Source organism: Astyanax mexicanus, chromosome 23 (assembly GCF_023375975.1).
Source record: "Astyanax mexicanus isolate ESR-SI-001 chromosome 23, AstMex3_surface, whole genome shotgun sequence".
In the NCBI taxonomy this organism is placed as follows: domain Eukaryota; kingdom Metazoa; phylum Chordata; class Actinopteri; order Characiformes; family Acestrorhamphidae; genus Astyanax; species Astyanax mexicanus.
Genome location: NC_064430.1, coordinates 13,870,169 through 13,885,507, shown reverse-complemented (window position 1 = coordinate 13,885,507; position 15,339 = coordinate 13,870,169). Strand labels below are relative to the sequence as shown.

Genomic DNA, 15,339 nt, shown 5'->3' with positions numbered 1-15,339 from the left:
GCTTGATGGTCCCTGTTTCAGCACGAATACCATGTTAATCTAACTGCATAATGTTGCCCTGAGGCAACAAATATAAAATTTCTTTTGCTCAAGTCACTTTTTGATAGAGCACTTGTACTTTTACTTAAGTCACTTTTTTGATAAGGCAATTGAAAAATACTTTTTACTCAAGTCACTTTTTATAGAGCACTTGTAACAACTTCTACTTATGTCACTTTTTTGATAAGGCAATTGTAAAGACTTTTACTCAAGTCACTTTTTTATAGAGCACTTGTACAGACTTTTACTCAAGTCACTTTTTTTATAGAGCACTTGTACAGACTTTTACTCAAGTCACTTTTTTTTAGAGAGCACTTGTACAGACTTTTACTTAAGTCACTTTTTTAATAGAGCACTTGTAGTTTGTTTCAATGAAGTCTGGGTATATAGTACATTACACATGTTTGGCTACAGGTGAGCCGTTTCCCACAGCGTGACCTGTACGGCGATAATTAAAACGCACCTGTATTCCGGCTGACCCCGCCCCCTCGCGCTGTGATTGGCTGTGGTTTTGGCGGCCCGCTGGTGAGTGTGATGATGGAGGAGCCGGTGGAGTGGCGGGGAGGGCGGGCTGCTCGTGAACTAGGGTGGGATGTAAAATAAATAGCGGCGTTGCTTTGCATGTTACTCGCTGTCGTCAAGGACCACGAGTCAGCGCATGCGCGCGTGGCGCGCCGTGCATCAACTTCGGCATATGAGAGCGAGCGCGGGTCGCGAGAGGCGGTTAATGTTGTTTTTAGTTGTTTAAACCGGGGGAAGTCTGAGCGCGAGATGGACGGGACCGAGGCGAACCTGAGGAACTGTGCGAAAAGTCCGGAGTCTGGAGCGCTGCTGGACCAGGGCCAGAAGCAGAGCGACTCGAAGGACAGAGTGACACTTAAAAAGGAGATCGGGCTGATGAGCGCGTGCGCTATCATCATAGGTGAGACACAGCTGTACATATCACTTTAGCAGAGAGTGAGAGTGTGAGAGAGATATAACTTACTTTGAATGAGTTAGACAAAGTTAGACCTCAGTGTAAAGCGAAAGGTAACCTCGACTATAGCTTCACCTATTGCTCGTGGCGGCTCGCGCGCCAGGTAAAGGAAGCGCTGAGAACAAAGGCTGTCAGTAACTACAGTAAAGCTAACTTTATGAGAGCTTGCATCATTCACACAGCCACGCATGTAGGCTACGTAGCCAGTCAAGAGCTGAGGAAGCACATGCACACATGTAGCATTGTAGTATTGAGGAAACGTCTGCACAGTTTAACTAAACAGTGGATTTTACACTGAACTAGGATTTGACCCTGCCTATAAAAATAACGTCATATAACCCTGTAAGTTGAGCTAAACCCTCCAAACTTTACTGAAATGAACAAATATTTAACACAGAATCTCTCACAACACCAATACTTTCCTTTAAAACACTATTTTAATTCAAATTTAGATATAAAACTGTAGTCTCATACTAAACTCATATACACATTATTTTACATCACATTGAATGGCAAAAACGGATAACTTTGTCCACTCCAAAAGAAGCCATAACCGCGTAAAATAAAGGGTATTAGAAGAACAGGTCGGTAAAAGTGAGGTAACAGAAGGTAGGCATTAGACCTAATATGTATGTTGTATCTGATAATAAATGTGACCTCATATGCGACCTTTTGGATACAGCTGTATGTGTGATGGAGGTGGTGAGAAGTGGGTTATGGTGGGTTCTGGGTTCACTCATTTATTTGTGATACAAGTCAAGGCTACTGTAGCCTGAGTAATATTCCTAGTAATATATTAAGGCATTTTTTGTAAATTTCTATCTTCACACCACCGTTTAATATTGCTTGTTTAAACCAGCAGTAAACCCCTCCTCTTCTTTACATGTAACACCTGAGAAGGTTGAGAAATTCTTCAGCTTATACTGGGACTCTTCATTAAGAGCATCTTATATATCGTTCCAAAGAGTCTGTAGCTTAGGACATGTGGTCAGAATACTGAGGACAATATTAAGCAGTTAATATTGCTTGTTAATATGAGCAGGTTTGTATAGAGAGGAAACACTCAGTAAACTTCAGTTAACTTTCTTTCTTTCTTTCTTTCTCTCTCTCTTTCTCTCTCTCTTTCTCTCATTGCATCATTTCTTGGAGGAGCGGATAAGTGAGCTGTGGGCTGCTTGTATACGTGGCTACAGCGCGCGCTCATCTCTCGCGCCTCCAACTTCTCACTACACAGATAAAAACACCGCAGAAAAGAAAAGAAAGAATAGCCCCATAGACCACCATTACCACCACACGCTTTCACTGTTAGAGAAAGCAGCCAGATTCTGCAGGTTTCCGCTTTAATGAACGCACTACAGCAGCACGTGGTGTCAAATTACTATGCGGAAAAACAGTACAGGAGTACAGTAGCCCATTGAAGCACGCGGCACAGTGTGTGTTTTGTCAACGTCTCGTATCAGCTACTTCATATTTTCACCAAATATGTGAAAAATATGTCAGGACTCGAATTCACAAAGCTTCTCAGAGCAGGAAAGTCCTCTCGTTTACACTTTTTTTATTTGAGTTTAGTGCATCAGCACTCCCACTTCTACACTCACTGAGAGGATACAGCAGCCACGTAGCCTGTAGACTTTTATTTTTGTAATAATTCCAATGCATTGTTTTAAATTAATGTAATGAAATTAGATTAATATTAAACGTGCATATTTTTTACAGTAGGCATTTTTACAGTGTGGTTTTATTACTGCTATGTTCTTTTTTTACTTTTATATCCCACTTTTTCTCCACAATTTGGCTATGCTAATAATCCCACCCACATTTTTTATGCCTGTACTCCCTCTATCACTGCCCCATCTATGTAATGCCCCAGCACCAGGAGTGTGAAGACGAGCACATGCCTCCTCTGATACATGTGAAGTCAGCCACCACCTCTGCATTTCAGCGCAATCGACATCACCCTAGGAGTGATGTGGTGAGAGAGGGCCATCTACCCAGCCAGAAAGAGCAGGGCCAATTGTGCTCTCTCAAGGCTCCGGTAGCTGATGGCAAGCTGCGTGACCGGGATTTAAACCTTTTTTAGTTTCTTTAAAAATGCAGTCTTTAAGGCAGAGCTAGTAAATATGATTATATTTTTATCATGTTGTTATGTATTTTTTTTTGTATCGACAACTTTTGAAATCTTAGAGTTTCTGCTCTTGTGGCTTTCACTCTGTTTAACCAAGGAATATAGAGACATCTGTAATATCTGTTACAGTCTTTTGCGTCAGCTTGGGAAATTTCCGGATCTGTACTCTTGCCGAGTGTGTACTCTAGATTAAAAATATGTGATCAGTCAGACAGCTATTTACCCTATCTGACACAAACTTAACCAGAGCTCCTGTTGAATGTGTGAATGAGTTTCGTGGGAAATCACACTTATCCTCACAGTCCACCACCAGCAAATGCCATTATCAGCAAAAGTGACTGGTGATCTCCTAAAAAATAATCCAATTCGTTCTGGTCACTAACTTTGCAAGGAAATCCTATTTATTAATGTGTCTCACACACACAAACACAATACAATTATTTATTGTGATAAATCCTGGTACAGTTTCTTATCCATTAAAAACAATTATAATAACAGGCCTATGTGGACCACATATGTTTTAAAATGTGTTTCCAAAGAGTGTGAGACCAGATTTGGACATGGATAACTCAATGTTTTGAAATTACATATTAATAAATGCTATACAGGTTGGCTTAATAAACATCAAACTCTGTTACTAGTAAACATAATGTTCATAAGTGCAGTAAAATATCTTAAGATTTCTTTAATGATCTTTTGATGATGCTGAAAAAGCTACACTATATGAAGGAAGCAAAATATTGGGACACTTGCTCTCTCATTCTGCTTTTTTTAAATACTGTCTCTACTGTCCAGGGAATTCAAGCTTTTTTATAGATTAAGGCTGGTGAGATTTGTTTGCAAGAGTGCCAGTAAAGGTAAAGTTAGGATAATGGATGTTGCACAACCTTACCTCAATCCAGACTCATCCTAAAAGTATTGGATGGAGTACCCATCCAGATAACATAGTTCTATTTCTCCTCAGCTCAGTGCTGGGAGCTGTATACCTCTCTTTGCCATTGCCTGTCTAGCACCTGTTCTTTGAATAATTCATAGAAGTACATGTATGTGATACTGCAGCTCAAAGAATGGTAAATCCCAGCACAGCTTAAGAAATGTAATGTCCCATACATCTGGCACCCACTATCAAACCCTTTGTCACTTGATCTTGATAGTTCACAATAATTCATGTCGCTTACTATGAGCACACTGGCCTGTGTGCAGCCCTACTCACAAAATAACACCTCACAACTTATATATACAGGTATGGCCGTTTTTTTTTTTTTTTAATTTTTTCCCATTTTCTCCCCAATTTACACGGCCAATTACCCAACCCATTCATTAGGACTCCCCCTATCACTAGTGATACCTCAACACACCAGGAGGGTGAAGACTAGCACATGCTTCCTCCGATACATGTGAAGTCAGCCACCGCTTCTTTTCGAGCTGCTGCTGATGCAGCATTACCGAGCAGCCAGCGCGCTTGGAGGAAAGCGCAGCGGCTCGGCTCCAGTACATCAGCTCACAGACGCCCTGTGCTGCAGACATCCCCGTAGGAGTGATGTGGGGAGAGAGCGCCATCTACCCACCCAGAGGGAGCAGGGCCAATTTTGCTCCCTCTGACGCCGGCAGCTTGATGGCAAAGCTGCATGAGCTGGGGTTCGAACCAGGTATGGCCGTTTTAAGCCATCCCTTGAGGCAACACTGCATCATCAATTTACATGTTGTTGCCCTATGACTTTTTGTAATAACTAGGGGTGTAACAGTGCGTGTATTCTTTGCGAATCATCACGGTAGGGAGGTCACGGAATACACTGTACAGTTTGTAGGAGACTCTCTTTCTCTTTCTCTCTTTCTCTCTCGCTCGCGCTTATAATGAAGTTATAATGAAGTTCCATTATTATTATGAAGTTAATAAAGGTGAGGCTATACAGAATGCCCAGCCTCTTTATTTTTCCGGTGTGAACCGAACCGAGAATTTTCTGTACTGATACACCCCTAGTCATAACAGTGTATTTTGTATGAAGTCTTTAAACTCTCCACTGAACGAAATGCACTAATAACACGACCATCACGCAGTGTGAGTGTGTGCTATTTTAGACTGCAGGATTGGATTCCTGTGATATCTAATCTAGCATTTCTGTAGATATCAACCTTTTACAGAACAAGTATGTGTGGTTTTCGTCCACTTCACGTGTGAAACTGTATGCCTTTTCTAGTTATAACACTATACTGTTTCCAAGTAAAACACATTAGCATCCAAATGTGTCTATATCTTCTGCAAGAGCTTTGTGTCATACTGAATGGCAGTGTTTTAAGATTAATGTGTGGAGCACTTCAATTTGTAAAGCACTGTGGAGCAAGGACCAAATTAGAGGAACACTTTACCTTATTAAAGGGGTAATGCGGTTAGCTGCTCAGTCTGTGCGCTTTTGGCTACAGTTCAGCAAATCTGAATAAAAGACCCTGTTAACACTCGGTCACTTGCCTTATGTGTCTTGATTAATAAGATTAGTGCTGCATGAAATGTGAAAAAGCTGGCATTGTCATTTTTGTCATGAAAAAGGTAAATTTCTGTACATTTTTCCAGAATTCATGATATTAATAATGCATTCTGTGTATTATAGAGAAATAGTATTAAAGATGTATTGTATTAAAGAGATTTAATTAGCATTTGGTGGATATATCATGGAAAATAAGAACAGTAAAAATGTACCTTTATTCATAATGTGTATGGTTACATTTGTCTTACATCCTGTTGCATATCGTTGCTGAGCAAATGAAAACAAGTTTTTCCATTTTTGTTGATTTTTTAGTTTACTACGTAATTTGAATGCACAAACTGTCCCGTACATATAAAGCAATAATGATATATGATAGTGCAGCTTTGATCAGGATTATATCTGTATAGGTGTGAACACACCCAAAATGCAGTTAAAACAGATAAATATCCAATTACAAAACCTCTTGTTCTACATGTTATAGGAGTGTAAGTGTATCCATCTCTCCAAGCTGCATTTGACAACCAACACACATTTCAGTTACATGCAGATTTGCTTGTTGTGCTTTTACTGGTTATTACTGGTCGTTACTGGTTAACATTTAGTTTTTAGTTGTGGAATGCATGTTGGAGAGACAGATGTGTTTACACTGCTATAACGTTGCTCAAATGTCTCTCAGATCACCTGCTAAATTTGTTTTATTTATTGGATTTGTTTATGTTTGAAATGAGTTGGGATATAATGCTGATATTCAATATGCATTAGGTGACCAGGTGTAAAAGGTCTAAAATCACATCCTAGTGAAAGGAAAAACCAAATAAGTGCTGGGATGCATTGTACTTAGTACACACTGGTATCAGTGCACATGCACCGCTACTCAAGGAGTCTGAGCTTTGTTCATTTCCAAGTCACCATGCAGTATTTCTTCATTATTACATAAAAATAAAACCATAACAGAACAACAAAAATCTAAATATATGATTTGTTATTTAAAATGTACATGAAATGTAAGAATTTCAGAATTTAAAAGAAATGTTTCTGTGGGATTTGTCTGGCTCAGCTCTGTACGTTATCACATCTGGCTCACAAGAAACTCCTTTGTGAGTGATGGATGAGGAAAAGCTGATCTTACTTATTAGATAATAATTCATATAAACTCATAAAATGTTGTCTCTTAAACATGTTCAACATAAACCAATCATCTGTTATGAAACTCTCACTTAAGTCTTTGTTGTAAGTCTTGGTGCTACTTATTGTGGTGCTGTTCATTGTGGTGCTGCTTGTAGTGGTGCTGTTTTTGTGGTGCTGCTTGTTATGGTGCTGTTCCTTGTGGTGCTGTTCCTTGTGGTTTTATTCATTGTGGTGCTGTTCTCTGTAGTGCTGCTTGTGGTGCTGTTTGTTGTAGTGCTGTTTATTGTGGTGCCGTTCATTGTGGTGCTGTTTGTGGTGGTGCTGTTCTCTGTCGTGCTGTTCATTGTGGTGCCGTTTATTGTGGTGCTGTTCATTATAGTGCTGCTTATTTTGGCCCTATTCATTGTGGTGCTGCTTGTAGTGGTGCTGTTCAATGTGATGCTTCCTTTTTGTTGTGATGTTCATTACTGCTTTTTGTGGTTCTATTCATTCTGTTGCTGCTTGTAATGGTGGTTTTCATTGTGGTGCTGCTTGTTGTGGTGCTGTTCGTTGCAGTGCTGTTCATTGTGATGCTGTAGTTTGTGGTGCTTGTTGTGGTGCTTCTTGTTATGGTGCTGTTCCCTGTGGTGCTGTTTGTTGCGGTGCTATTCATTGTGGTGCTGTATATAGTGGTGCTGTTCATTGTGGTGCTGTTCATTGTGCGGCTCCTCGTAGTGCTGTTCGTTGTGGTTCTGTTTGTTGTGGTGCTGATCATTATGGTACTGCTTTTTGTGGTTCTATTCATTCTGGTGCTGCTTGTAATGGAGCTGTTCATTGTGGTGCTGTTCGTCATGGTGCTTCTCATTTTGGTGCTGCTCCTTGTGGTTCTATTCATTGTGGTGCTGTATGTAGTGGTGCTCTTCTCTGTGGTGCTGTTCGTTGTGGTGCTGCACGTTATGTGGTGCATTCATTCGCCTTTAGTTCTTTCCAGTGTGGACTGTGGAGATCAATAATGGCTTATACAGGCTGAACTCTTGTTTATCATCTTCATGGATTAATGATGAAGGCTGCTGCTGGAGCTCTCAAGCACATTTTCCAGGCACATTAAAACGAATATGGAAACTGTATCTCAAACACGTGATGAATATGTTAGCTTTACTGTATTCTAGAGCCACTTACCACTTACTCTCAAAGATCATTTGAGGGTAAGCTTTGCTTAAAGATATGTGGCCCGGTGTGCTCCTCTATAGTTTTCACTATTAAAACAGAAACCTTCTTCAGAATTCTACACTACTGTAGTGTTTAGAGACTTCAGCCTCAACAGCCTGGTTTGTACAACTGCAACAGCAGAGGCTTTTAAAGTGCAACATTAGCAGCCCCAGAGCCGTACAATAGGTACATTTACCAGCCACTCTGTTGGTAAAATGAGCTCCAGTCCCAGGCTGAGCGTGTTCCCTCTGTAGGGGGTTTAAATTCAAGAGAAGATTCATGCAAGAGTTTGTCATGCCCAGTTTAAAATCCCCACACTTGATGGACTATCCGTAGTGGTAGAGGTCAACGTTGAGAAGTCAGTTCACGAAAGAATGCTTCTGACTTTCTGGCGCAACGCCAGAGACAAAGGAGGCATCCATTCTATAGGAGTGTTACTCGTTCATTCTAAACAGTAACTGCTTCCATCCTTCTCTGTGTCTTTATTTCTGAAAGGAACTCCCACTGTCTGAAAGAGATTGGGGATGAATGGGTGTAAGAGAGAGGTCTATTTCCTATGAATGCTTCTAAGTGGACAAGCGGCAAATTTATCTAATTAGTGAAAGCTCGGAAACATATGGCTCAGTTCAACTGGAAACTTGTAGCTATTTGGTCCTGGAAACCTTCTTTGCGTCCAGTATACATTTTGCATACAAAACAGATCATTGTTTTACTGCAAGTGCACATAAGAAAGTAGATTTACACTGTAAAGCCAAAACTTAAAAGTGTTCTCCCTAATGTGAATTAATTGATTTTTAAGTCAGCTGAACAAAATGATATTGTATTGCTCCATAAAACTATAGGAAACTATTGGCTTCAACTAACATTATTTAGTTTCTCGTTAAAAGTTGATCTAACTAAATAATCTGTGTTAAAAAAAACATATTAGAGTTAAACTCTAGTTGAGCCCAAACCAAATACCCCGTTCAACTAAAGAGTTTGACATCATATTACATAATTTGAGGAAACCTGGTCACTTTTCTTACAATATATTGAAAGCTCACTTCTTTGATTATATTTTTATAACAGCTTGTTATAAATGTTCGAGTCTGTCTTGTCATTGTTTTATTGTTTTCTTTTTTTCTCTCTCTCTTTTCTCCATCCTCTTACTTCTGTGTATGTTTGTATATGTGCATCTATAAATAAATTAAAAAATAAGAAACAAACTAAAGAGTTTCACTCTTTAGTTAAACAGGGTCTCCTGAGCAATTTTGCAGGGGTTTTCACCTGATGTTGGTCTGCCTGGCCTCAATGTTGACGGCTGTAAGAGCAAGTTGCTATTTTTTTGTTGCTGAGTGAGAATATATACTAGCTGTGTCCATTTTGGTCACATTTGCATTACGGCAAGTTTATATGACTGACAATAAGTAGTAGATATGTAATATTGTTATAAATGTCCTGTTCCTGTTAACTTATATTAAAAAAAATATATAATGTAGTTGCTCCCACTATCAAAAATTAAATTATATAGAATTTGAATTAGGCCATCTAAACATTTTTTAGTTAGTGAGTTTTTATACTAATAAAAAATATTTTATATGAACTAAAAATTGTCATTTAGAGCAGTAGTTTTCAAACTTTTTAGGCCATGTACCACCAATGAGCAAACTAAAACTTGCAAGTACCACCTACAAGCCATTTCCCAGAAACACATGTAGTTATCAAACACACAGTTATTTATACAAAGGACCAATGAAAGTGATGTTAATAATGATAAAACTGTAGTTCTAAGAGTGAAGGGCTGAAGTGTAGCTTACATACAGGTTCTAATAGGTAAAGCACTAAACACTAACAAATGTCATGCTAGGAAAATTACAGGTGGAAACTTTACAGATTTTAGTTCTTATTATTTTAATGCAAGCAGATGTTTTTCTGAGGTCATCTAGAGTACCACCTTGGGATGCTTGGAGTACCACCAGTGGTACCTGTACCACAGTTTGAGAACCATTGATGAGAAATGGCTGAAATAACAAAAAAGATGCGGAGCTTTCAGACCTCTAACAATAATAATGCAAAGAAAACAAATTCATATTCATAACTTTTCATATTCATACTTTTGTGTTTCAACAGTACAGGTCCTAGTCTTAAAATAAATCATGAAAAACAATGAGTATTGCAATTTTATGTGAGTCACCCACCCCCAGTTGATAAGCACATTGCTCCAGTGCTGTGGAAATTACAGCCACCTGCCAGAATCATTTGTGCACATTGCTTGGTCCCCTTAGCGACTGCACCCTGTTCTAATGATCCTGTGTAAGCTTTCTTACAGCACACAGTTGATCAGGTACATCACTGTGTGCTTTCCCCTGTTCCTCCTTCCTTAGCATGCCTGTGTTGTCTTTATTGAGGGCATTAGATAAGATTAAATGGTAGGTGTAATTTTGCGTAGGTAGGAATAGAGTAAATGTAAGAAACCCAATATAGAATTTGTGTACAGAATGTGTTTTCAAGTCTGGGCAGTCTCACAGTCTAGATGATGTTACAAACATGCGTTTTTGGCTCACGTTATTTTGTTGGTACCTTAAAGCATTGAAATACAAAACCCTATGCAAGACAGGATACATAAATAATTTATATACATCACGTGCCAAACACGATCAATCGCCCTTTTAGTTCAGATTTACTGCTTTTTCACTGTAGCAATGACTGGAACTGGATTCTCCTAAAGCATATTGGCATAAAAAGGATTAAATCATGGATTAAACGTTATGCTGACCACTCTATTTTCAAGTTAATATTATTCCAGTTTTAAGATGCTTTTTAAGAACTGGGCCCAGATAACTAGGGGTGCAGCGATTCTCAAAGTCCATGATCAGGTTTGCTGTCTTTTCTGATATGAACTGGCATACAAGCATAAGCACCCCAGGTGTGTAGAAGATGACCTGATCTCTAAAATATATAAAGTTATAGATGAAGCATTTATTTTAGAAATGCAAAGATAATTTGGCAACCAGATTGCTAAATTAGGTGTTTAATTAATGTTCAGTGTTCAAGAAATATTTTAAATTATAATTTTGTAATAGCATGACAAAACATCTAAGCTATTTAAGTGTCATGAGTAATGAAAACCCCTTTAACGCTCAGGTGACCAATCAGATGCTCGCAAGAGATAAGGCTAAAAACAAGTTTAGAACAGAGATGATCAATAACCAGAGAGCTGTTAGAAAAACTTTGCAAGGAGTGAGATAAAACAAACAGGTTTATATAGGTAATATATCTGTATGTCTATAATTTCACACAGTTGAAGCAGGTTAATAATCTGGTGACAAATAACCTGAGAACAGTTTGGGATTGGATGAGAAGTTATATATGACAGAGTTCTCTAAGAGATGGGGATTATGGGATGTGTAGTGAAAGAAATAAACAGAGGCAGGAGGGAGGCCGCTTGAGAAAAACCCTGTTCATTATTCAGTCTTTGAGCAAATGTTTCAATTTGATTCTGTATTAGAAAACATTTTTTATTTTAGTGCATGCCTCATTTATTTGATCATTTCTGTTCAAAAAGTTAAAATAAAGTAGTTAAAACTAATTTTATAAAAAACAAGTTGGTATAATTTAGAGTGAAGTAAGAAAAGAAGCACAGAAATGACTCTTTGCTTTGCTTAAATTTAAAGCATTATAAATACTTTAACTCTCAATACTCCCAATGCTGGTTAAGTTAATTTATAATCAGAATTGTATTACTTAAGTATCCAAATAAACAGAAAATGCTCTGCTGAGGTAGGAAGCAAGCTGGTTAAATATAATTAGAATAGCTCTGCTGAGGTAAATGTATTGTGTTTTGTGGATTTGTCTGCTGGAACATGTTGATTTTTCTTCAGCCAATTGTTTTATATTTTGTTTGGATTTGGTTTTAGCAAATAGATGCGATAAGAACATTTCACAATACGATAAAATGTCGCTATCTACTTCCATGTTCCATAAATTCCTAATTTATTTCCACTAGGGCTGCAACAATATAATCGACAATGTCAGTTATAAAAATATATCGATTCCAAATGTTCATTGTCAACTATTCATTAGTTAGTAGAACTACACAAATTACTGGGGAGAGAAATGCAGTGGGAGGAGAATAATAGGCATTCTAACACAGTTTACACTCAACTCATCCTGCATCTCCAAACGTATCCAAACACAACAGATTACATATATTTACTCACTAAATATCAGTAGTTCAACATTTAAAGTGCAATCTTTTGGAGAATCGAACAGCTTAAGTTCACCTGTTTCTATCGCTTTGAACTGATGGAGGAGAAGCTAGAAACAGAAGCTGTATTTACAGTAAACACAGATGGAGATCATGACTAATCAACTAATCAGAAATATAATTGTCAGATTACTCGACTACCAAAATAATAATTAGTTGCAGCCCTAATTTCCACATCAAGATTGCAACAGCAAGTTTAGTGTGTGTGTGTGTGTGTGTGTGTAACTCTGACCCTTGCTGGCTCTTCAGAAAAACAATGCCAGCTCTGAGAATTGACTGAGAGTACAATTGGGGTCGCCATGTCCAGCCTGGTTCCAGCGTTCCCCTCTCATCTCGGCACGCTCTGAAGCTCAGGGCGAGTTGTCGCTCTCCACCAAACTCTAATCTGCGTGAGCACCAAAAAACAAAACACCAAATAAATGAGATTATGTAATAGTGCAGCCCCCGGACTCTCAGCGAAGGTCTAGAGATCAGTCCTGACAGGAGGAGGTCTATTATCCAGAGCTTCTCAGGCAGAATTATGGGCGTAATCACTCACGGAGCTGCTCTATTCAGACTCGCCTGCTCCTCGCGTGTCTAAGGTTAAGTTACCTGGTTACCATATTTCTTTTTTTTTGTCCCCTTTTTTGTAGTGGTGTCAGTCAATTAAATAATAAATCGGACACACACATACACATAAACACAGTAGTGATTACACTCAGAACACACAAACATATTGATTTTGTGCGAACACATGCCCGTAGCAGTGAGCATCCATTGCTGCAGCACCTGGGTAGCAGTGCGGGTTAAAGGAAAGATGGACCTGGCGTGTTGAAACATGATAATGAGTACAAACTTTTGTCAAATAGCCCACCTCATTTCACCCCCAGCATTCCGAACTACAGAGGTTTTAGCAGATGCTCCCAACAGGCTTACAATGCTAGCGAGAGGGGCACAGCATTACCCATGCATCTCTGGGCGCTTTAATTTTAAAATTAAGTCCTGAAAATTTGACTGATAAGCACAAACGAATAGGTAGTATAGAGGAACAAATAACAAAATTATTTCTGTAGTAATGCATTTATTTTATGGAGATATTCTCAGCAAAACTACCTCAAGGTATTGTGTGAATAAAAAGTATTTTTTAATAAACTACTTATGCACTTTCAAAGTTCTCAGTCCCTTGTTTTAAATGTCACGGCTCTCAGAATTCTACCAATGAAGTGTGGAGCTACATTAAGTTTGTTAATGTTGTAAAAATAGCCATTTCTTTACATGGGCAACACTATGCCCCTATCACTAGCATTGTAAGCCTGTTGGGAGCCTCTGCTAAAAACGCTGTATTTCAGAATGCTGGGGTAGAACGAAGGTGGGATATTCAACAAAAGCTTGTACTCTTTATCATTTTTCACTACAACCCAAGTCCATTTCACACCAAATTTCCCCAACAATGGCGGCCCGTATGGCGTCACATCAATGTCAAAAGTCGAGGGCTCAAAGATACCAGGTGAAAAAAATTAACCTGCGCGTTTTAATATTTTGCGTGGGTAAATTAACTTCTCGTGAGCACAAATGTGAAACTAGCGAGCAAAAAAAAAGAGAATGGTGTGCGCGCTGTAGAAAAGTTGCTCTCAAGCTTAATTTTTCTCCTCTCGGGTGCTTTTTTCCCTTGTGCGCTGTGTAAATTACCTGCAGCAGCAGTTTGCGCTCGAGTTTTGAAAGGGGTGGTTTTGACAATTTGTGGGTGGGACCGGGGTCGCCTACCTCAGCGAACGCTATTGGCTGATATCTCAAGGGTTTGTGACGGACCGCCTACCTCCACGAGCCAAAGAAGGGCGGGGAAAGATAAACGGCAGAAGAGTTAGCTAACTGGCTATGCTAACATCCAAACAACCCGCTCTCCGGCACGTCGGAGTTTACTGCCCGGAGCGACCCACTCTGTCTACCCGGGCTCTCGCCTGCTGTTCGCCCAGAGAGCCGGTTGCTCTAGGCACCAACCCGAGCAGACAGAGCCGGCGAGCGATCGCTCCAGGCGAGAGACCGAGCAGACACAGCGGGTCACTCCGGGCATTAAACCCGGGCAGACGGAGCGGGTTACGCCGGAGAACGGGCTGTTTGGATGTTAGCATAGCCAGTTAGCTAACTCTCCTGCCGTCCTTCTTTCTCCGCCCTCCTCCGGCTCCTTTCAAAACTCGAGGGCAAAACACTTAGTCGAGTACAAACTGCTGCAGCAGGTAATTCACACAGCGCGCGAGGAAAAAAAAGCTCCCGAGAGGAGAAGATGAAGCCTGAGAGCAACATTTTCTTCACAACCTTCCACAACCTTGTCTTTGTTGGTGCGTTGTGCTGATCAGAGAGAGAGAAATAGAGAGGAGTAGTATCAATGATCCATACCATTTTATCATAAATAAAAAGTAATCTACCATTTGAACTCAACAGTAGCAACGCTGTGCCTAAACACTAAACAAAACGCTACTGAGTCACCAGGCCCTGTAAAAAGATTAAATTTAGGTTTTTTTTAATCTAAACTGACCTGTTTGGTGACACAAACATTTAGACAGCTGGAGAGAGCCGGCCTGTTCAATAAAACAAGGATCAGATCTTTGTCCTTCTGAAAGAAAAAACAGGAACATCAACATCATAACTTTAAACACGGGTTTTAATCAGATCATTATGTGTAACCAGCAGCACAGAGGGACCAAATAACTCCTGTTAAAAAGACAAGAAGATGGAGAACAAGCTTTAAAGAAGGAGAATGATAAATTTGCTTCATTTGCCCTTTGAGAAATGTCACACAATAAAAAAAATATTACAGTAAATTCAATGATGCTTTAGGCCACTCAAGACTTTTAGATGTTATTTAAAATAACCCAGAGGAGAAATGACTAAAAACAAATACAGCTTAGTTATTCACTGTTGAATGCATTGTTTTTAAATTACGTCTTGTTTTCTACAGGTAACATCATTGGTTCAGGTATCTTCATCTCGCCAAAGGGGGTTCTGGAACATGCCGGCAGTGTGGGCTTCTCACTCATCGTGTGGGTTCTCGGCGGAGGGATCTGCGCTCTGGGTTCTCTGTGCTACGCTGAACTGGGCGTCACCATCCCCAAATCAGGAGGAGATTACTCTTATGTGACTGAAATCTTCGGAGGATTGGTGGGGTAGGTTTTTGAGT

At 39.6% G+C, this 15,339-nt stretch overlaps 1 protein-coding gene across 1 annotated transcript in view; it reads left to right on the top strand.

Annotated features, from left to right (window-relative positions):
- The first annotated feature begins 666 nt into the window (after positions 1-666).
- slc7a10a (solute carrier family 7 member 10a) overlaps positions 667-15,339 on the top strand; it is a 38,675-nt gene continuing 24,002 nt past the window's right edge. The window contains exons 1-2 of the mRNA XM_049471138.1: positions 667-961; positions 15,121-15,325. Of these exons, the coding sequence (XP_049327095.1) occupies positions 811-961; positions 15,121-15,325 (356 nt within the window). The 5' untranslated portion in view covers positions 667-810. The remainder of the gene's footprint in view (positions 962-15,120; positions 15,326-15,339) is intronic.